Below are 23842 nucleotides of genomic sequence, written 5' to 3'. Positions count from 1 at the left end.
TCAAAAAGACCTTGGTGACAAGTCAGAAGTCTTTATCTATCACCTCCCTAGAGGGAAGGTGGCAGGCTGCTCCCAGCTCCATCCACCTGGTCAGGTTGTAGATCTTTGACTACCGACGGCTCCCTCTAGTGGTGCAGATGCTGCTGCTGCTGCCTCACCCCTCTCCTCTCAGCTTCAGGGAAGGCTGTTCAGGCGGTGATATTCCCTGAGGGCAGGACACTCTGCTGAGGAGCTTCTGGCCAGATATGGGCTTGGCTGAAACATCAGGTCGTTATTGCTCTGTTTCAGGCTGGACACTGCCAGGCCCCTACTGCTTGACCTCTGTTGAAATGAGGGACTTCAAGACCAGACAGCATGGCTCTTTTTTTTTTTTTTTTTTTTTTTTAATATATTTCTTTTATTGATTTCAGAGAGGAAGGGAGAGGGAGAGAAACATCAATGATGAGAGAGAATCATTGATTGGCTGCCTCCTGCACAACCTCCAGTGGGGATCGAGCCCGAAACCCGGGCATGTGCCCTTGGCCGGAATCGAACCTGGGACCCTTCAGTCTGCAGGCCGACGCTCTATCCACTGAGCCAAACCGGCTAGGGCCAGCATGGCTCTTTTCAGCTTATTGCATGAAGGACTTACACTAGTCCCAGTGAAAAGCAGACCCCGCATGGTCACATTATACAAGCGGTGAGGTTTTTAAACTTGTGACACAGGACAGAAGGGAAATTCTACTCATTGCAAAGAAATCCTCACTGAGGCTTCAGTGAGCCAAAAGCTTTAGAACCCATGAACACTGAGCTTCTCGTTCTTAGCCAGTCCAGTCTCTCCAAGGAACTGGCATATGTTCTTGCACTGGTCACCCTGCAGCTGAATCACTTCTCCATATTCTGGATGCTCAATGACAGTACCATTGCCGGCAAATTTCGTCTTAAAGGCCTTCACTGGTTTCTTTTTATCATAATCATTAGCGATCCCTTGGACAGTAGTAAGCGTGTTCCTGCTGTTTCTCTGCTAAATTCTTATATGGATACAATCCTTAATGCGAGCGGGAAGCAGATCATCACCCTTACTTGCATCAGCAAAGGGTTCGTAAGAGTGGATGTTCTGGATGTCAGACATCTGTTAAGATTCCTTTTCCTTGGTGGAAACTGTGGGGGAGAGGGGCAGGGAGGCAGAGAGTCGGGAAGTGAGGGGGGCTCAAGGAGGAGGTGGCTGAGTCCTTGGCAGCAGCTCAGTCACTGGGGCCTAACTGCTGGTTTTCTACAGGAAGTAGAGCAAGTCCCCAGCTGCCCCAATCTTCTTTCATCTCCTCTTCAACGTGCAACCTCCCCCCATTTCCCTTTAAGCTGGAAACTATGATAAAATACTCAAAAGCAATCTTGTTCATTTTCAGTAAAAAGCCAGAGGTGAAATTTTGATCCAGAATTTGTTTTTAACCTTTATTTTTTTAAAATATATTTTATTGATTTTTTACAGATAGGAAGGGAGAAGGATAGAGAGTTAAAAACATCGATGAGAGAGAAGCATTGATCAGCTACTGGGGATGTGCCTGCAACCAAGGTACATGCCCTTGACCGGAATCGAACCTGGGACCCTTCAGTCCCCAGGCTGACGCTCTATCCACTGAGCCAAACTGGCTAGGGCTTTAACCTTTACTGTTGAAAGTACTACATGTCCTTTTTTCTTCCATTGACCCCTTACAGCCAGCCCTGCCCACAGCCTTAGACCCCAGGCCCCTACCAAGCTATTGTCTTTGTCCATGGGTTATGCAAATATTTTTGTAAGAGATCATTTATTTAGTAAATCACATAGGTAAATCAGAAGAAATGGGCTTAGGAGACAAGTTATAGAAATGAAGGAAGGGCCCTTGTAGCTTGGGAATGTGGAATCTAATGGTGAGGTGCCTGGGGCAGGGAAGGGGAAGGAAACTAGAAAGGCCAGGGCATGCTCCCAGGAGTGAGAGCACCTGCAGGTAGTCTTTACCGGGCCAGAGGTGTGGCTCTAGAACTTCAAAGCCAACAAAATCCTTTTACCTTCCCCTAAACCTCCCCTCTTCAGCTCAAAATACTTATAGATAACTAGAGGCCCGGTGCATGAAATTCGTGCGGGGCGGGGGGGGGGGGTGTCCTTCAGCCCAGCCTGCACCCTCTCCCAAACCTGCAGTGAGACAAGGGATCGGGCCTAAACTGGCAGTCAGATATCCCTCTCACAATCTGGGACTGCTGGCTCCTAACCGCTCGCCTGCCAGCCTGCCTGATTGCCCCTTAATCACTCCCCTGACAGCCCGATTGCCCCCAACTGCCCTCCCCTGCTGGCTTGTTCACCTCCAACTGCCCTCCCCTGCTGGTCTGATTGCCCACAACTGTCCTCCCCTGCCAGCCATATTGTGGTGGCCATCTTGTGATGACGTGAGGGTAGCCATATTGTGACAATGTGATGGCAGCCATCTTGTGACAACATCAGGCGAGGGCATTGCAAGAGGGCCTGACGCCACCTAGGCTTTTATTATATAGGATTGACTTTATGAAACCAAGGTCCTTCTAGGAGAAGCTTGCATTTATTTCCCTGCACCTTTCAGAGACAAATACCTGGTCTTCTTTTAAAAAGCTTATCTGAGCCATATTTTAAAATGCAAGTTTTGCCTGCCCCATGTGGCTCAATGGTTGAACATGGAGCCACGAACCAAGAGGTCACTGGTTGGATTCCAGGTCAGGGCACATGCCCAGGTTTCAGGCTGGATCCCCAGTGGAGGGAGTGCAGGAGGCTGATGTTCAATGATATTTCTCATCAAAGTCTCTCTATACCTCTCCCATCCTCTCTCTTTAAAAACCAATAAAAGCCTTCAAGCCGAAACCGATTTGGCTCAGTAGATAGAGCGTCGGCCTGTGGACTCAAGGGTCCCGGGTTCGATTCCGGTCAAGGGCATGTACCTTGGTTGTGGGCACATCCCCAGTGGGAGGTGTGCAGGAGGCAGCTGATCGATGTTTCTCTCTCATCGATGTTTCTAGCTCTCTATCCCTCTCCCTTCCTCTCTGTAAAATATCAATAAAATATATTTAAAAAAAAAAAAGCCTTCAAGCATATGAAGGTGGGAGGATAGATGACAGATTTTATGTATATTTTGTTTCCCAAAGAAATTCACATCTGCAGATGATGAGTCATGAAAAAGGAAAATAACCTAAGTAAAATACCATTGGATGGCAACCCTCTCTTACTATACCATTATCATATTTCATTTCCTCCTGCCAAAACCCTCTACTTCCCTTCTACCTCTAACTCTTCTATTACTTTTTTTTTTACATTTTTAATTGATTTCAGAAAGGAATGGAGAGTGAGATATGGAAATATTAATGATGAGAATCATTGATAGGCTGCTTTCTGCAAGCCCTACACTGGGAGTCAAGGCCACAACACTGGCATTTGCCCTGACAGGGAATTGAACCATGACCTCCTGGTTCCTAGGTACAAACTCAACCCAAACCGGCTGGGCTCCCTATTTTTTTGTTTGTTTTTAATCCTCATCCTAGGATATTTTCCCATTAATTTTTAGAGAGAGGGAAAGACAGAGTGAAACATCCATGTGAGAGAAACACAATTGCCTCTTGTACACCTCCTGACCAGGGCCTTGGCCAGAGAGGACCCTGAAGCCGAGGTACCTGCCCTGGACAGGAATTGAACCAGGGACCCTTCAGTCCACAGACTGACACTCTATCCACTGAGGCAAACCGGGGAGGGCTAAAAAATATTTTTTAAAACAATAGGGAGCCCAGCCCTTGCTCATTGCTAGCAAAATCAAATATAAAATAAAGACTAAGAACAAGGGGGTGAACATGTTACTGGGAGAGAAAACCTAAGTTCTTGTTTTTCTTGAGGGAAAGATTTCCATCAAGTGACAAAGTGGAGAAAAGCAAGCTAGAATTTATTGACCTTGCCCTAGCCCATTTGGCTCAGTGGATAGAGTTGGCCTGGGGACTGAAGGGTCCCGGGTTCAATTCTGGTCAAGGGCACATGCCTAGGGTTGCCGGCTCGACCTCCCAATAGGGGGTGTGCAGGAGGCAGCCCATCCATGATTCTCTCATTGATGTTTCTACCTCTTCCTTTCCCTTCCTCTCTGAAAGAAATAAAAATATTTTTTAAAAAAATGAATTTTTTTACCTCAATCGTGTGAAATGTTTTGAGATAGAGTAGTATATTTGTGAGTATAATTTTATGGCTTCTTTCCCATATAGTAGAAACCTTTCCATCAGTATGGAAAACTAAGAAAATTACTTTCCACTGCATAATCTGGCAGTCACAGATTAAAGATTATTTTTCTGTGAATAACATGTATTCAATAAAGTACTATTCTTTAAAAAGATCTAGGAAAAATAAAAGAATTTATTGACCTCACCAAAAACCTACTTAGGGCAGTGAAACATGGAAGGGCATAAAGAACCAGCAGGAGAGCCTTTCTGGGAAGACAGAGAAAAGGGGGAAAGGGGACCTTGGAGACAAGGTCAAGGGTTTGGCCCAGGATGAGGTGCTGCTGCCCATTCTCCCAAGGTTGCAAGTCTCCCTGGGTACCTTAGGGATTAGAGGATGTGTCCCCAGAAGTGGGGTAAATAGAGGAGGAAGAGAATGACAGGCGCAAGGTCTCTGGGGACTTCATTTTCAGGGATTTGAAAGGGTGGGCATTTAGGGGAGAGCTTATGGGTGGAAATAGAATATTCACTAGCTTTATGCTGATGCGCCAAAATGAGATTTATTCTCTTAACTGGATTTCTGTTATCTGCCTCCCTGACTTAGGTTGATTTAAGCTACTTACCCTCTGGCTGGGGTGGAGAAGTACAAACCATTTACCCTTAAGTGTCCTTGGGACTTACTAGATGGCTCCCCAGCTATAGGTCTAAGATTCCCTATCCCACTTGTCCTGGAATTTTCATAGTTTCTTATCAAATACACAATATAGTATACCAGTGATGTATTATAGAACTGTATACCAGAAAACTATAATTTCATAATGTCACCCCAATAAATTCAAAGAACAAGAATACACATGTCTCAGATATGCCTCAAGTTTATTAAAGATGCCCTATACACACATTTGCTACTAAAAATTGAGAGAGTACATCAAAAAATGTGTTACAAATTAAATGAGTACAAGAATATGGTGTATGCCTAAAATGACTTCATGTCACAATTCTCAGCAATACCAGAAGAAGGACCTGGATGTGATAGGCAATGACTACAGCCACATTGAAATACAGGTTCATTCTGGAAAAAAACAAAAAGGACTGTGTTATGATTAATGAAATGATCAAATGCTCCCTCAGATCTAAATAGCATTTGAAATAGGGTACACTAAAAGGTAAAAAACAAGACCTTTGTGGTGGTGGTAGGAGGCAGAATTGAAATGCATGAGTACCAAAGAATACTAGCCCGTGGGCCATTTTGTAAGGGTAACAGCTGCTGACTGTCAATCAGGGGTTTGTCCATTACCACCCAGTATAGGCATGAGCATCCGGTTTGTGACAGCATGTAGACAAGTAAACATACACCAAGAGTAATGTAAACTATATTTAGGTGATGATAACACCTCAATGTAGATTCATCACCTAAAGCACTGGCACTCTGGTGTGGGATGCTGAGAGTGGAGGAGGCTATGAATGTGTGGGGTCAGAAGGTACATGGGAATTCTGCATTTTCTGCTCGATTTTGCTGTGAGCCTAAAACAGCTCTAAAAAGTAATATTTACGTTATGAGCATCCCCACCCTCCCTTGGGAGAACTGTAGGCCCAGATCACATAAACTCACCTTGTTCTTCTTGCGGTTTTGAATAGCCTCATTCCTTCTCCTCAGCCATGTTGGAAACAGTCCTTTGAGGTCTCTTTTAAGACTTGCCATTGTCCTCACTCCACGTCTCCTCCTGTAGACCAGGCCATAACTCATCCCCACTACATACTCAGGTATTTCTTCTCTGTCCTGCTGTTGGGGTGAATGTTTTTGTGGAAGGGAAGAGAATTGAATACTAGGGTTGAGAGTCAAGTTACTAAGGTTCTTTGCTAGTGCTTCTGAGACAGCTTGAGTGTCAGCTGAAAGAAAAGAAATTTAAGATCCATTACCCCCAAGCCACTAGTCTGGTCTCAGGCTCAAACTAGGCCTGCCCTTAAACAGGTGAACATGGACAGTGGGAGGTTTCTCAGGTGGAGGAATCCTTCTACTGGCTGCGTTACCCACTGTGCTAGTGGAGAACTCTGCACAGTGTAGGGCATACATTGAGAACGTGCTCTAAAACCCACTATTGCCCTAGCCAGTTTGGCTCAGTGGATAGAGCGTCGGCCTGTGGACTGAAGAGTCCCAGGTTCGATTCTGGCCAAGGGCACATGCCTGGGTTGTGGGCTCGATCTCCAGTGGGGGGGCATGCAGGAGGCAGCCAATCAATGATTCTCTCTCATCATTGATGTTCTATCTCTCTATCCCTCTCCCTTCCTCTCTGAAATCAATAAAAATATATTTAAAAAAATAAAACCCACTATTCTGGGAAATAGTGCCTTCAACTTTTCTTTTCCCTGCTTTTGTTAGTTCTGAATGTTATATTTTTTCATGACGTCAAAAGTAGCTGAGTACATAATTCCAAGTGGAAGATTCTGGGACAGAAAGTAGGTACTGGCAGTTATTCCACTGTCATTTGTGTAAATGTTTAATAGAAATGAGGGATGTAAAGCATTAATTTTAAAGTCAAAATCTTTCCGCAGTTCAACTTTGTAACTGTAACTCTACTAAATTTTCCTAACAAAAGAACCACTCCAGTGAAAAAGCCAAAGAAACCTCACTTAAAACAATCTCTCCCCAGCTTTAAGCAGAGCTAGGAAGTTGAAATGGCTATTACCCAGATTTTTCATGGTAGTAAATCTTTCTACTCAAAGCCAATATTGTGGGAAGCCCACCACTTTAACTCTTGGCTCTTCCCTCACAAACCATCTGCGTATCTCATACATACTCATGTCATACAATAAGGCTGTGAATGGGCTTACAATATAAATTAGGACTTTCTTAGAAGCTGTGTTCCAGGATACTGCTAAGTAGGTCCCCCCCTTCCTGCCTCCTTTCTGTGGCCTAATTTTTATGAGATCCTCACACACTCCCAGGCTCACTCCTCTGAAACATTATCCTGACCAATGGTGCTGAGTAGTGCTGGAGATGGTGTAGGATCTGGTGCACATTCACTGGCCCCTCTCTTCTGTTACCTGAAAAGCCACCATTTTCCTGTTTATCAACATTCCCTAAAGTGTAGATTTAGCCAGAAAGCCAATCCTGAAAAATTTGGCAAGATTAAAAAATGTTGCCTGGCTGGCATGGCTCAGTGGTTGAGCATAGGCTTCTGAAACAGCAGGTCATGGTTGGATTCCCGGTCAGGGCACATGCCCTGGTTTCATGGTTGATCCCCAGTGGGCCATGCGCAGGAGGCAGACAATCAATGATTCTCTCTCAGCATGGGTATTTCTATCTCTCTCCCTCTCCCTTCCTCTCTGAAATACATAATAAAAAGTTATACAAACTTTAGTTTAAATTAAAGTTAAGTTTCTTGTCTTTCCTCTTTAGCCCCTGTGCTTTTTCCCCCACTGGAGGGGCCTACTTAGCTGTATTCTTCTTTAAAACACTGAAGGCATCCCCCTAAGGAAGGAGGGCAGGCTCTTCACTTCCCAACCCCTGTAGTCCAAAAGGGCCGCATCTGTCTTACCTGAATATCCTTCATGGGACATCTGAGAAAATGACCCAGTGGAAGGGTCATTATGCTTCGTTGGTGAATCCATTGCAAGTCTAGTCACAGCCTGAAATTCCTCCTAGAACCCGTCTGCAAAGAGTTCAAGCTGAATGTGATGCTCAAAACTCACAAGTTGCTACCAAGTAGTCTGAAAAGAACAGCAAGGAAATGTGGGGAAAGAGTTAAGCTAAATAATGCCGGTGAGCCAATCGACAAGCCTATTTGAATGCAAATGACTGATGACTAAAGAGTTTAAGGTGGGAGTAGTCCTGTTAGTGGACTAATAGAAAATTCTGCATCTGCTCTCAAAGAGATAATCATGCCCTCTGGCCTTTAGGCTGGAAAATTTATCAGGAGCCTCTATGGGTGTATCCTTAAAATTCAGTGTTGTGGCTTTTCGGGTTTTGTTTTGTTGTTTTATTTTTTTTGTGTGTGTGTGCTGTTTTTTTTTGTTTTTTGTTTTTTCCAAATTCTACTTCCAGAGATGACTACTGGTTTGTGAACCGGACTAGGCATGTTCTAGAGCAGAAAAGGGCAGTTTTTCTCCATTTTCGGATTAACTCCCAATTACGTTAACTGAGAAAGTTTCCTTAAAGTTTTCCTTGTCAGGCTCATCCTAAATCTTAGATGCTTCTAAGGGGAAGTCTGCTAGTGAGGGAAAGTCTGCTAGTGAGGGAAAGTCTGCTATGAGGGAAAGTCTGCTAGTGAGGGAAAGTAGAGAAGTGTCATAAACAGCTTATTAGCTTGATATTTTATGGATGTGTATTTTAGATCTATAATTTCATTTTATAAGCTCCACCTTTAAATGCAGTTAACATTGTTAACAACTGAGATTAATTAAATTTATAATTGCGGCTCCTTCCCCCAATACTTGTACTGAATTCTAGCAAAGAGCACCAACATTAACTGCTGATTTTCTACAGGAAGTATAACAAATCCCCAGCCGCCCCAGTCTTCTTTTTCTCATCTCCTATTCAGTGCACAACCTTCCCCTCCCCGCTTTAGCTGGAAACTATGAGAAAATACTCAAAAGCAATCTTGTTTGTTTTTAGTAAAAAGTAAGAGGTGACATTATGATCAAGAAATATTTTTGTAGGGGCCCTAGCTGGTTTGGGCCAGTGGTTAGAGCATCAACCTGAGGACTGATGAGTCTCAGGTTGGATTGCTGGTTAAGAGCAAGTATCTGGGCTGAAACCGGTTTGGCTCAGTGGATAGAGCGTCGGCTTGCGGACTGAAGGGTCCCGGGTTCGATTCCGGTCAAGGGCATATACCTTGGTTGCAGGCATATCCCCAGTGGGAGGTGTGCAGGAGGAGGCAGCTGTTCGATGTTTCTCTCTCTCATCTATGTTTCTAGCTCTCTATCCCTCTCCCTTCCTCTCTGTAAAATATCAATAAGATATATTTTAAAAAATAAAAAATAAAAAAGAGCAAGTATCTGGGTTCCAAGTTTGATCCCTGTGCCTGGTGGGGTGGGTGTGGGAGGCAACCAATTTATGTGTGCGTCTCTCATATCTATGTTTCTCTCTCTCCTCTCTCCTCTCTCCCTCCCTCCCTCCCTCCCTCTTCCTTCCACCCTCTCTAAATAGCAATGGAAAAACATTCTTGGGTGAGAATTAACAAAACAAAAAAAAAGAAAAATATTTTTGTAGGTGATGAAGAGTAGCCATAAACATGCTGTGTCACAACACTTGATTCAAATGGTTCTTGAAAGCATGGCCTCCAGACAGGCAGTATCAACAGCCCCCTGGTAATTTGTTAGATATGATTAGATATAATGAGCTTCAACCTGAACCTACTGAACCAAAGACTGGGGTTCACATTCATCATTTTAAAGTTCCCTGTTGATTCAAATGTACGCTAAAGTTTAAGAAGCACGGCTTTATGGCTCTTTTAACTTTCTCCTCCTACTGTTCATCTCTCCTCTGTTCTCCTTTTTGCCCTGAGACCCTCTCCTACAATGGTCTCTGAGACTTCCAGTGGAGAAGTGAGAGTAAAAATCAGATTGCAGAAGATTTAAGATATAGAGGTGAGACAGTGAAAAGGGCTGACATACACTTTCACTCAAGAAATCCAGGTTTACAGAAACTATGCAGGCCAGAAGGGAGTGGCAAGAAATATTCAAAGTGATGAACAGCAAGAACCTACAACCAAGACTACTCTACCCAGCAAAGCTATTATTCAGAATGGAAGGTCAGTTAAAGAGCTTCACAGATAAGAAAAAGCTAAAGGAGTTCATCACCACCAAACCAGTATTATATGAAATGCTGAAAGGTATTCTTTAAGAGGAGGAAGAAGAAAAAAGTAAAGATAAAAATTATGAACAACAAATACATATCTATCAACAAGTGAATCTAAAAATCAAGTGAATTAAAAATTTGAGGAATAGAATAAACTGGTGAATATAATAAAATCAGGGGCATAGAAAGGGAGTGGACTGACAATTCTCGGGGGAGAAGGGGTGTGGGGGATGCGGGAAGAGACTGGACAAAAATCGTACACCTATGGATGAGGACAGTGAAGGGGGGGTAAGGGCAAAGGGTGGGGTGGGAACCAGGTGGAGGGGAGCTATGGGGGGAAAAAGGAGAAACAATTGTAATAATCTGAACAATAAAGATTTATTAAATTAAAAAAAAAAAAAAAAAAAAAAAAAGAAATCCAGGTTTGCCCAGCTGGTGTTGCCCAGTGGTTGAGCTTCAACCTATAAACCAGGAGGTCAATGGTCAATTCCAGGTCAGCCACATGCCTGGGTTGCTGGCTTGATCCCCAGTGTAGGGCTTGCAGGGGGCAGCCGAGCAATGATTCTCTCTCATCATTAATATTTCTATCTATCTCTCTTTCTTTTCATTCCTCTCTGAAATCAATATATATATATATATATATATATATATATATATATATATATATCCAGGTTTAAGGAAAAGGTGAGAGAAGCATATCTATAGGAAGGTGTTGGGGGGATAGATGGAGGAGATTCAGTTTACTTAAACCTGACAGAAGCTGAGCCAGAAGTAACAGAAGGTAAAAATACAAAGAGGATTGTTCAGAAACACAATCCCTAAAATATGCTTTAAAAGATCAGATAAAAAATCTTTAAAATTTATAACAGCTCTCTAGTTAATATGTTTTTCCTTTATAGCTCAAAAGAGGACATAAAAAGCCAAACAGAACACAGCAACTTGAAAACAACAACAACCCACAACCGACTATTACTCAAAAATTAAAAAATTAGCCTGGCTGGTGTGGTTCAGTGGTTGAGCATTGACCTATGAACCAGGAGGTTACAGTCCCTGGTCATAGGTGTACAAGTCCCAGCCAGGTTAGAATATGCTTTTTTTAATCAGAACAAATGATCACAGTTAACAGAGAATGATTTCTTATAATAATAGCTAGTCCCCAATATTCTATTTCTGCCCCTAATAGCACCATAGTTTAGGTTAGGGTGTCTTGAACCCTACCAACTTATCTCTTAACTTGGGAAGTAAGTTAAGAGACTTTGACCTATGAACCAGGAGGTTACAGTCCCTGGTCAGGGCACATGCCCGGGTTGTAGGTTTGATCCCTAGTGTGGGGCGGGAGGCAGACGATCAATGATTCTCTCTCATCATTGATGTTTCTATCTCTCTCTCCCTCTCTCTTCCTCTCTTAAGTCAATAAAAAAATATATTTTTTAAAAGAGATAAAAAATTTACATATTTTTGAAATAAACAGGATGCTCTGCCCCCTCAGGGCACTCTTTTAAAAAATATATATATATTTTTTAAATATATATTTTATTGATATTTTAAAGAGAGGAAGGGAGAGGGATAGAGAGTTAGAAACATCGATGAGAGAGAAACACTGATCAGCTGCCTCCTGCACACCTCCTACTGGGGATGTGCCCGCAACCAAGGTACGTGCCCTTGACCGGAATCGAACCTGGGACCTTTCAGTCCGCAGGCTGACGCTCTATCCACTGAGCCAAACCGGTTTCGGCTATTTTTTTTTATTGATTTCAGAAAGAAAGGGAGAGGGTAGAGAGATAGAAACATCAATGATGAGAGAGGATCACAGATTGGCTGCCTCCTGCACGCTCCCCACTGGGGAACAAGCCCGCAATCCAGGCATGTGCTCCTGACTGGAATCGAACCTGGGACCCCTCAGTCCGCAGGCCAACGCTCTTATTCACTGAGACAAACCAGCTAGGGCAGGGCACTCTTTTTTAAGAAGAAAAATTCAGAGAACAAAAAGGGTACCTAGAAATTAGAAGTTTATATTAGAAACAACAAAAAAGAGTTTGAAAATAAAGTCAACAATATTCCCTTAATAAGTAAGGCAAAATCACACACAGATGTAAAAACAGGAGAGAAAATATAAGAAAATGAGAATCTAAGATCAGGAAATACAATGGTTTCAAATTCCTTAACAACACTGGTTAATAAAGGATAATGAAGAAATACTTTCCAATTTCTGAAGGAAAATGATTTCTGACCTAGAATACTATGCTCAGCCAAACTACTGAGCAAGGATGAAACATTTTTAGACATTCACTTTCTCAAAAATGTCACCACCTGCATACATTCCTTTTGTGGTAGGCAGACATGAGCAGAGCAAGGAAGATGGCCATGTACAGGTCACCAACAGAAAAAGACCCTGGTGCCAAGCAAAGGACAAAATGCAGGGTGGGACCTTTACCCCAGGACGACCTTTCCTCTCCTAGAGGTATGGACCCCCTGACCTTTCCCCCCCTTAGAGATAACATCTAGGTCTCAGTTGTATTTCAGCTCCAGACCCAGAAGAGAAACAAAACCAGCCACAGCTGCCCTGACCGGTTTGGCTCAGTGGATAGAGCGTCGGCCTGTGGACTCAAGGGTCCCAGGTTCGATTCCGGTCAAGGGCATGTACCTTGGTTGCAGGCACATCCTCAGTAGGGGGTGTGCAGGAGGCAGCTGATTGATGTTTCGCTCTCATCGATGCTTCTAACTCTCTCTACCTCTCCCTTCCTCTCTGTAAAAAATGAATAAAATATATTTAAAAACACACACACACACAAAAAAAAACAACCCAGCCACAGCTGATCTCGGAACCAGCTTCATTGAATAGGGATCCCTTGCCCTGGGGCCCACCAATCAGTGGAGACCACAACCCTGAAAGGACACATCTGTACAACTGCTGAATATTCTATTGAGATTTTCCCCTTGGACCTCCCTTAAAATCTCCACCCTTAAAACCCTTAGGACTGCCCTAGCAGGTTTAGCTCAGTGGGTAGAGCATTGGGCACAAACCTTGGTTGCAGGGCTCTTGTTCCAATCTGTCCTTCTGTAGCTCTTCACAGCTCCTTCTTATCTGCTAAATTGGATGCAGCCCAAATTCATGAATCATTAAATAAATCAAATCAGATCTTTTCAATTTAGTAAGTTGAATTTTGTTTTTTAAGAATAAGAAACAAGCTAGGTGGAAGGATCTTACTTCCCAAGTTAAGAGATAAGTTGGTAGGGTTCAAGACACCCTAACCTAAACTATGGTGCTATTAGGGGCAGAAATAGAATATTGGGGACTAGCTATTATTATAAGAAATCATTCTCTGTTAACTGTGATCATTTGTTCTGATTAAAGAAAGCACATTCTAACCTGGCTGGGACTTGTACGCCCTGCTCCTCTCCGGGACCTGGAATCAACCTTGCCCCCAGAAGTCAACCTTGGACCTGGTAGTTAACCTTGGAATGTGGTCCATCCATGTTCAAGAACTGCCGACAACAGCCCTAGCCAGTTTGGCTCAGTGGATAGAGCAGGGGTCCTCAAACTTTTTAAACAGGGGGCCAGTTCACTGTCCCTCAGACCATTGGAGGGCCGGACTATAGTTTAAAAAAAAAAACTATAAACAAATTCCTATGCACACTGCACATATCTTATTTTGAAGTAAAAAAACAAAACGGGAACAAATACAATATTTAAAATGAAGAACAAGTAAAGTTAAATCAACAAAGTTACCAGTATTTCAATGAGAACTATGGGCCTGCTTTTGGCTAATGAGATGGTCAATGTCCGGTTCCATATTTGTCACTGCTAGCCTTAACAAGTGATGCAAGTGTGCATCAGTTAGTCTAGATCTGGTTGGAGATTTCAGATGTTTCATTCTGGAAGAAGTCTGTTCATAGACATAGGTGCTGCCAAAGATGGTTGCCATTTTGAGTGCATGGTTCCTGAGATTAGGATATGTCTCAGAGGGGAGAGATGCATAGAAATTAGGAAGGCTGCTTGATTTGAATGCGTCTTTTAGAGGGTCACAATTCTGCAGTTCAGCCAGTTCCATTTGGTAAATTGTATCCACATTTTCAATGTCAATAGAAAATGGGTTACGGAAAAGCTGTATGTCCTGTTCATGGTGATGAAGCTCTTTAAATCTAAATTGGAACTCCTTTTGCAACTTTTCCAGTGAATCCACACATGTTTTGTTTGGGAATGCAACCAATGGTTTTTCCGCTAACAGATTTTGAGTTGTGGGGAGATGGCAGAAATTTTCCTCCTTCACTTGTTTGATGAGGAGGCCTAATTTTACTTCAAATGCTTTCACATGTGATTGCATATCACAGATGAGCTTCCCCTTTCCTTGAAGTTGCACATTGAAACTGTTGAGTAGCTCTGTTACATCTGTCAGAAAGGCAAGGTGCCATTTCCATTCTGCATCATTGAGCTCTGGTACTTCTTTGTTTTTTGAAAGCAGAAAAGCTGTAATCTGTGGAAGTAAGTCATAGAAATGTTTCAAAACTCTCCCTCGACTCAGCCAACGGACTTCTGTGTAGTACAGAACATCTTCACAGGCAACATTTAGCTCAGACAGAAATTCCTGAAATTGTCTGTGGTTTAGTGCATTAGCTCTAATGAAGTTAACACAAGATACCACAATTTTCATAACAGAGTACCACTTCAGTGATTTACTACACAGCGCTTGTTGGTGGATGAGGCAGTGTATGGCTATTGGATGAGAATGGTTATGTTTGTCCATCTCTTGGTTAATGCGAGCAATTACTCCTTTCTTAGACCCCACCATGCTAGGAGCACCATCAGTTGTCACACTGGCTAGTTTAGCCCAGTCCAGCTCCAAACCATTCACAGTTTGGCAAACCTTTTCATAGATATCCTCTCCTGTAGTTGTTCCTTTGATGCTTTGTAGTGCAGCAAGCTCTTCTGTGACTTTGAAATAGTCATTCGTCCCACGAATAAAAATTAGAAGTTGTGCAGAATCACAAACATCATTACTTTCGTCGAGTGCCAAGGAAAAATAGGAAAGTTTTTTTGTGGAGTTTTGCAAATGCTGATGCAAATTGTCTCCCATTTCTTCAATCCTTCGTGTAATTGTAGGTCCTGAAAGACTCACTGTACTAAATAAATCGGCCTTCTCTGGACACATCTCTTTGGCAACAGAAAGAAGGCATTCTTTAACAAATTCTCCCTCCACGAATGGTCTGCCAGTGCACGCTATTAGCTTGGCAACTTGAAAACTTGCTCGCAGTGATGAAATATTTAGCTGCTTCTGCTTCACAAAAGTATTTTGCTGAGTTGTCAATGTATTTTTCAGTTTTAATATTTTATCTTTTCTCACTTCTCCGACCAAACAATCATATTTATCTTTATGTTGAATTTGATAGTGTTGACGCAAATTGCATTCTTTGAACACAGACACTATATTCTGGCATATCGAACACACAGCTCTTTCCTTGTACTGCATGAAAAAGTAATCATAAGTCCACTGTTCTTTGAATATCCTACACTCCGAGTCTATTTTTCTCTTTCTTGATATCATTGTTTCCTAGGGATTCCAAATTGCTATTAGTAAAATACCAATATATATATATATACAGCACTACAAAAACAATATACCAGCAATAACTTTGCCCACACAGAGACATATAGACTGCACTGCCCATCAATGCAGTCTGATCAGTGCCCATCAATGCAGTCTGATCAGTGTCCATCAATGCAGCCTTGCCAGTCCACATCATTTCAGCCTCACCAGTGCCCATATTGATGGAACTCTGCCTTTACCTCAGGCTCACACTGGTGCAGTGTGGGAACCGGCACGATTACAGAGCCGGTTCCTCCACCACCTTTCCAGTTCACACTACCCTGTGCGAACCGCACTGTGATCTGTGAACTCGCACAGGAATCTGATCGCATGGGTGAGAAGACCCATGCAATCAGATTCCACTGCAGGAAAAAAGAAGGCACGTATGCCTTTTTTCTTCCGAATCTAATGCGGGTTCAGCCATACAAGCATATGGCTGAACTCGCACTGCTCAGAGATCGCAACAGTGTGAACCGGGGCTTACACAGCACACAACATACAACATCATACACAACTGAATAGCAATCAAAATATAAATGCACTTACTGTCAATTAAATTGGGTTTCCTACTCCTCGGCTGTCTGCAGAGCCGGATTAAGTTCCCATGGGGCCCTAGGCAGATTACCAGTTTGGGGCCCCCATGCGATAACACTGAGCACTGACCATTTGCATTAACACTGACCGCTGACCATTTGCGATAACACTGACCGCTGACAATTTGCATTAATACCGAGCGCTGACCATTTGCATTAACACTGAGCACTTACAATTATCATTACCACTGAGCACTGACTATTTGCATTACCTCTGAGCACTGACAATTTGCATTAGCACTGAGCGCTGACTATTTGCGTTATCACTGTGATGCAACCCCCCTAGAAACCACCCCAACCAACTAACCAACTTTTAAAAAAGGCTCTCCTAACTTAAAAAAAGGCGCCCCCTATCTGCAAAAAAAAAGACCTCCTAACTTCAGAAAAAAATAAATCCTAACTTGTTCTTACCTCGGTCCTCAGGCAGCAGCAGGCTCTGCACAGGCAAGCTCGTGACTCGTGACTCGTCTGATCACACCCGAGACTGAGAGGAGGAGTTGAGAGACAGACAGAAGGACGGGAGTCGGAGAGTGCGGCGCACATTCCACACATGCGCACTGTGGGCCCGGAATGAGTCGGCTGCTAAGCAGGACAGGCAGCGGCAGCAAAAACACCCAGCGGGCTGGATAAATGTCCTCGGTGGGCCGCATGTGGCTCGCGGGCCGTAGTTTGAGGACCCCTGATCTACAGGGCAGGACAAACTCCTATTTATGAAACGTCTGCTTTTCTTAACCACAGTGACCCTTTGAAGCCCCCAAGATGTATTAGCTCATCCCCAGCTCAGAATGCCTTCTATATATCTTGATCCCCTTTCTGTCTGTGAACCTCTCCTACGTGTGGGTCTCTGACTTTCTTATGTATATGGTGTTCCCGTACTTATGTATGTATTAAATTAGTTTATTTTCTATTGTTAATCTCTCTCATGTCTATTTGATTTACTAGACCAGCCAGAAGAACCTTGAGGGTAGAGAAAAGTTTGTCCCTCCTCCCGAAGGGTATTATGCTAAGTGAAATAAGTCAGACAAAGAAAAAGACAAATACCATATGAGTTCACTTATTTTTTATTTTTATGCTTTTTAATCCTCACCTGTGGATATTTTTTCCCTTGATTTTTAGAGAGAGTAGAAGGGAGAGGGAGAGAGAGAGAAACACTGATGTGCGAGAGACACATCCATTGGTTGCCTTCTGCATGCCCCCGACCAGGGCCAGGAGCCTGCAACGGAGGTACGTGTCCTTGACTGGAATTGAACCCCAGACCCTTCAGTCCTCAGGCTGACTGGGCCATATAAGTTCACTTATATGTGGAATCTAAAGAACAAAATAAATGAACAAACAAAACAGAAACAAACTCATAGATACAGAGAATTAACAGGATTGTCAGATAGGAGAAGAGTTGGGGGGTATGTGATAAAGGTGAAGAGATTAAGAAATACAAATTGGTAGTTACAAAATAGTCACTGGGATATAAAGTACAATATAGGAAATAGTCACTAATATTGTAATAACTGTGTGGGACCAGGTGGGTACTAGATTTACCTAGAGATCACTTTGTAAATTATATAAATGTCTAACCACTATGCTATCCACCTAAAAATCTATCTTATATAATAAGAGAGGAATATGCTAATTATCCATTATGCGTTAATGTCACGACCAATCTACAAGTGATGGAGAGCTACAGGAGGGCGCGACAGCGACCTATGAGCAGTGGAGAGCTACCAGCAGTGGTGGGCGGGTGGCCAGCTAAGGCAAGCGGTAGTGAGCTACTCTTGCATGGATTCGTGAGCAGGGCTACTAGTATGTGTGTGTGTGTGTATGTGTGTGTGTGTGTGTATGTATGTATGTATGTATGTATATACATATATATATATATATGTGTGTGTGTGTGTGTGTGTGTGTGTATATATATATGTTTAATATGCAAATTGTCCCCTCAGGAGTTCAACCAGGAGACAGGGAGTTTGATCGCTCACTATGAAGTGCACTGACCACCAGGGGGCAGCACGGAACATGGTGGGGTGCTGAGGGAGCGAGGGAAGGGGGAGGCAGGGAGGCGGGGAACCTGATGGGCCCTGATCAACCGGCAGGCTTAGGGACCCTACCTGTGCACTGGGTAGTATAAAATAATAATGAAAGTCAATTGTTGTTGGAAAAAAAACCCCACTCTTCTATTAGCAACTTTGAATTTCTATTCTGTGCATTAGATCTTCAGAATTTATTTATCTACTAGTTGCACATGATTTACTCTTAGTGTCCTAATGCTTACTGATTTCAGCGAGGAAGGGAAAGTCAGAAACATTGAGTGAGAAACACATCCATTGGTTGCCTCTGGCTGGGGAGGAGCTTGCAACTGCAGTACTTGCTCTGCCTGGAATCGAACCTGGGACCTTTTGGTCCACAAGCAGATGCTCTATCCACTAGGCCCTAGTGACTAGGGCATGGAATTAAAAATTTTTAACTAAAAGCAGTTTATGGCAGGTAGTCACATCCTAGGCTAGAACCTTCCCTGACAAAAGCCAATCTTTACCTTAACTAAGCCTGCCTACTGGTAGTATTGTCTTTTGCATCTACAATAACATTCCTTTGGAATGTCAGGGCAACTCTCTTTTTCCCAATCCCTTAGGGCAATGCACCAGGGCGGAGACCATAAATCCTCTCATTGTTATTGTTATGATGCTAATTGTTGGCTGTTAACTACCCAGTATCCACCTATGTCTGTCCTTTTACTTTTCACCCAACCCCGAGGTTTCCCCTTTGCTTTCTCCCATCTCCCTAATCTATCACCAATGCAATGTATAAAATAAGGTTTATAACTGCCATTCTTTTTGAGATTTTGCTTCCCTGCTATAGTCGACAACAGTTTGGCTCAAATAAACGCAACAATTCTTTACAGGTTTTGAACCTTTCTTACAAAGGGAAATCCAGATTTGTATTAATTTCCAGCCCTCGAAGAAGGGATATAATTAAGCAAAACCTCCTCAAACCAGAAGAGAAAGGACCCTAGGTCCCTCCAGTGACAAAACAGGAAGGCAAAAAGGGAAATCTCTAAGTGTGAAAACTGTCAACTACGCACAGAAGGTGGAGCCCCAAGACTCATTTCGGGGACCTGGAAGTCAGGATCCACTTGGGATAGACTAGGAGCCTGCACAGGTTTCCTACCAACGTTTTCCCATCAAAAAACGTCAGGGCTGGAAGAAAATAACAAAAGACAAGGAAGTTTTAAAACTGTAGTCGAAGCTAAACGTCTGAATTTTTCACTAACTTCTGTGAGAATGACTTTCTAGCAAATTTACCCTCTAGGAATGTTAAACAGTGAACCGGCCTGATCTGCCTGAGGCTGAAGGCGGGGTAAAGGCTTTAAATCAGTGAACGCACCTTTAAAATTCTAACCTGCCCGGGAGATGTAACCTAAGGACCTCAGGAATCGTGGCTCCACTTTCTTATCTGCTGACCCCACCTTTTCTCTCCAGGTGCCTTCTTTAGATTAGAAATCTTTTCACCCCACTGCGCCAGGCTCGCAGGTCTGGCGGAGAGAGCCGCAGGCAAAAATCCAAGTTTTGATCTCAAAGAGCATCCATTCTGGTAGGAACAGACGACAACAAATCATAGATCCAAAATATAGGGTCTATTAGTGAAAAGTATTCCAAAGAGAGGGAAAGCCTGGGAGGGGAGACAGGAGGCCCTTGTTTTGGAACATTGTCGCAGACCCTGGGTTAATGAATCACTTGAGGGGTACCCTCCACTGCTCTCTGATCGCGTCTGTCGGGGCGGCCCCACCCTTGGATGCCCTTCTCGCTGGCCACCCGCCGGCGCCTGGAGCTGTCCCAGCAGGAGGTTTTTCCCCAGGGCCTTTTGTCCTCATGGCCGCTACAGGGTGGGGCGAGCCTTCCCCCCTCCCCCCCCCCCCCGCCCCCTCGGCCTAAAGTTGCCTTCCTTTCTGGGGACCCACCCTAGTTCTTGAAATTCCACAATGAAGACTCAGTATTCCCAGGGGTGGAATCTTGCCTCTACTATGAATTATTTAATGTCCTATTGGAAAACATGGAATGACTTTGCAAAATGACAGCCCGCTAGAGAGCAGCGTTGCAGGTCAGGGTTCATGGGCAGAGGGCAGTGTGAGGGACAGATTTCTGTTTTCCGTTTGAGTAAAGCTAGCTGGAGTCACAGATTAACTGGTTAACTAGTCAGTTAGGTTTATCAGGACAGAATAGCAAATATTGTCAGCATTCACAGGTGGTGCAAGGATGAGATTTCAGGAAAGACTTGTTTCTTCCTCTAGTTACGGGGTGCCACAGAACCGACAGCAACGCTGCTGGGGCACCAAGTGGCTCTGGGAATCCAGTGCAGAGATGAAAGGACTGCCTGGTGCCTGCTGTTTTTCTCACTTACTGCCCTGCCTTCGCTTTTGGAGAATCTACAGTTTAGCCTGTGAACAAAAAAGCAGGGCTTCTGTTATAGGCGGCGGGAATAGCACCAGGTGTCTGACCGCTGGTGTCAGACCAGACCTGGGGTCAGCAATCTCCGAACTTGGGTTCTGGCTAAGAAGAGAATTCAGGGTCAAGACTCAACGTCGCTAGAGATTTATCAGGAAAGTAAAGAGAAAGCACACTGGGAGACAAATGTTCAGCGGGTGGCTCAGAGACCTGCCCTGGGGAGTGGGCTAAGGGCTCCTTTTAACACCTCGGAGGGCGGTGGGGTACCGGCTTTCTCCTTCAAACTGACATATCTGTGCAGTTGTCTTCTGTTCTTGTATGGGAGTGAGATGGGGCTTTCCTCCAGCCCCCTTGTCTTTAAGGGTGGGGGTCTACCACAAGGTTTCACCACGTGCCAGGGGAGAAGAGGCCAGGAGAATCCCACCTGTGTGACGGGAGGCATTCTAGGGTGGAGAGGGGGTCTCAGGGCGAGGTCCTGATTAACAATACTTATCTCCAATACTTGCTCTACCAGTTTTTTTCCATTGCTAGGTGTTTGGGACATTCTGCCCTGGTGACCTTCTGTCATGGCCCATGGTCCTTGCTCTGCCCATGTCTGTCTAACTGCCCCCCATAGTTCTATGGAAAGTAATGTTACAGGCTGATCACAAATTCCTAACTGGGCAGGCTGTGATGGAGAGCCATGCAGCCCCGCATGTACCTTTTTTCAGTGAAAGGTTTTAAGCTAGCCCTGTCCATTATTCTTCCGAGTCTAGGTGAACACACCTTAGAAACACCAAAACGCATCTCCCTCAGAGTGGGTATTAACCCTCAAGAGAGCACATAGTCTTGTAAACGATCCTGTAATCCAGCCCTCACCTTGCTTTTCCCCACCTACAGGCAGTCTTCCTTATGTTCCCTCCTTAATTTCAAATACGTAAAAGAAGCTGAAAAACTGTTATTCTCTGGAGCATTTGAGATCTTGCTCCCAAGTATATGTTGTTAGTTTGGCTCAAATAAACTTTTTCTTTCTTTCTTTTTTTTTTTTTTACCATTTAAAATTAATTTATTAAAACATTTTTTTCGCCCTAACCGGTTTGGCTCAGTGGATAGAGCGTCGGCCTGCAGACTCAAGGGTCCCAGGTTCGATTCCGGTCAAGGGCATGTACCTTGGTTGTGGGCACATCCCCAGTGGGGGGTGTGCAGGAGGCAGCTGATCGATGTTTCTCTCTCATCGCTGTTTCTAACACTCTGTCCCGCTCCCTTCCTCTCTGTAAAAATAATCAATAAAAAATATTAAAAAAAAAACCACAAAAAACATTTTTTTCGCCCAGCCAGTGTTGCTCAGTGGCTGAGCATCAACCTAGGAGCCAGGAGGTCACAGTTCGATTCCCAGTCAGGGTACATGCCCAGGTTGTGGGCTCGATCCCCAGTGGGGGGCATGCAGGAGGCAGCAATGATTCTCTCTCATCATTGATGTTTCTCTCTCTCTCTCTCTCTCTCTCTCTCTCTCTCTCTCTCTCTCCCCCTCTCCCTTCCTCTCTGAAATCTATATATATAAAACCGTAATATGTAAATAGACCGAACGGTGGAACAACTGAATAACCGGTCGCTATGACATGCGCTGACGACCAGGGGACATGCGGGGAACATGGTGGGGCACTAGTTGCTGTCATCGGGGCAAACCTCTGGTGGTTACTAAAAATTCTTTGCTCCATGCGCAGCAGTCCCAGCTGCCTTTCACACCTGCTGCCGGCACCCGATTGCTTGGTGTCATCAGCAGGTGTGAACAGCGGCTACCAGCCCTGATTGCCCCTGAGGGCTTCTCCACCGCTCCCTGATCCTGAGGGGCAATCGGGGCCAGCAGCCACCACTTGTACCCACTGACAGTGCCGGCCTCGCTTGCACCCGCTGCTGGCACTGGCCCCAATCGCTCTGCACTGTCAGCGGGTGCAAGCAGGGCCAGTGCTGTCAGTGCGTGGGAGTGATAGCAGCAGGAGCGGGGCTGCTGGCAGACAGGGGACCGGGGCTGCGGCGGGAGGGGCTGGGTGGGGGCTCGGAGGATGGGCCGAGATCTGCCCCTGTGCCCACCACAGCCTCGAGGCCCACAGTTCCTTTCAAGGTGCACAAATTCATGCACTGGGCCCCTAGTCAATCATAATAAAAAAGAACTGAGAGAGCAGATATTGGAGATATTCAATTCAAGACCTTGACCTTAGGACGTCTCTCTACCCTAGAATGCCTCTGGTCATGCAGGTTGGATTCTCCTCACCTTTTCTCCTTTGGCATGTGGTTAGTCAGATGGTAGACACTCACCTTTAGAGAACAAGGGGGTGGGGGCTGGAGGAAAGCCCCATCTAACTTGCATGTAAGGACAGAAGACAACAGGACTTGCATCAAACTGGTAAGTCAGTTTGAAGAGGAACAGGCCCTGATAGGTCAGTTTGAAGAAGAAAGCAGTTAATTCCCCTCCCAGGGTTTAAAAGCAATCCTAACCCACTCCCCAGGGAAGCTCTTTGAACCACCCTCTCGAATTTCTCTTCAGGTGTAGAGAAATTGCTTGCTCAAATAAATTTTCTTTAGCGAGTTTGGTCTTAGCTCTGAATTCTTAGCCAGAACTCAAATACCGAGGTTGCAGAACCCAGGTTTGTCAGACCCCTGGTGCCGTTCCTGCTGCCTACAGCAATTGCAGTTTACATTCAGTATTATTTTGAATTAGTTTCAGGTGTACACAATCATATATGTGGACCTATGAACCAGGAGGTCATGGTTTGATTCCTGGTCAGGGCATATCTCGGGTTGCAGGCTCAATCCCCAGTAGGGGGCATGCAGGAGGTAGGTGATCAATAATTCTCTCTCATCATTGATGTTTCTATCTCCCCCTCCCTTCCTGTCCCTGAAATCAATAAAAACATTAAAAAATAATTAATAAATTTAAAAAAGATACTTGTGAAGTACCAGAAATATACACCTTAAAGGATGAATTAACCCTTAAGAGAGCACATAATCTTAAGTATCCTGTAATCCCATCCCCACTTTGCTTTTTCCTGCCTCCATGTAATCTTCCTTATGTTGCTTCCTTAATTTCAAATGCATAAAAAAATCTGCAAACTACCATTCTCAGGAGCATTTTTCTCAGTCCATTGAAATCTTTTTTTTCTTTAAATATATTTTTATTGATTTTTTACAGAGAGGAAGGGAGAGGGATAGAGAGTTAGAAACATCGATGAGAGAGAAACATCCATCAGCTGCCTCCTGCACAACCCCACTGGGGATGTG

At 44.1% G+C, this 23842-nt stretch overlaps 1 protein-coding gene and 1 pseudogene across 2 annotated transcripts; both read right to left on the bottom strand.

Moving 5' to 3' along the window:
- Window positions 1-769: 769 nt before the first annotated feature.
- LOC308244426 (eukaryotic translation initiation factor 1-like) lies at window positions 770-1135 on the bottom strand (annotated as a pseudogene). The gene has a single exon. The product of its transcript is annotated as a eukaryotic translation initiation factor 1-like (transcript).
- Window positions 1136-5033: 3898 nt separating this feature from the next.
- DPPA3 (developmental pluripotency associated 3) lies at window positions 5034-7912 on the bottom strand. The gene is made up of 3 exons (XM_080660776.1): window positions 7713-7912; window positions 5786-6063; window positions 5034-5245 (listed from the first exon to the last, which is right to left on the bottom strand). The coding sequence occupies exons 1-3, from the start codon at window positions 7783-7785 to the stop codon at window positions 5150-5152; spliced, it is 447 nt and encodes a 148-aa protein (XP_080516902.1). The 5' UTR covers window positions 7786-7912; the 3' UTR covers window positions 5034-5149.
- Window positions 7913-23842: the final 15930 nt, after the last annotated feature.

Source organism: Plecotus auritus, assembly GCF_963455305.1.
Source record: "Plecotus auritus genome assembly, chromosome: 3".
Classification (NCBI taxonomy): Eukaryota; Metazoa; Chordata; class Mammalia; order Chiroptera; family Vespertilionidae; genus Plecotus; species Plecotus auritus.
The sequence above is the reverse complement of the archived record's forward strand: the minus strand, read 5'-3'. Positions and strand labels throughout refer to the sequence as shown.

Bases quoted from the DNA above. Each gene is read 5' to 3' on its own strand.
- DPPA3 (XM_080660776.1), bottom strand. From the start codon at position 7,785: ATGGATTCACCAACGAAGCATAATGACCCTTCCACTGGGTCATTTTCT. The intron at 6,064-7,712 runs GTAAGACAGATG...CTTTTCTTTCAG, and splicing joins GTCCCATGAAGGATATTCAG to CTGACACTCAAGCTGTCTCA. The intron at 5,246-5,785 runs GTGAGTTTATGT...GTTTTTTTCCAG, and splicing joins AAAACCGCAAGAAGAACAAG to AATGAACCTGTATTTCAATG.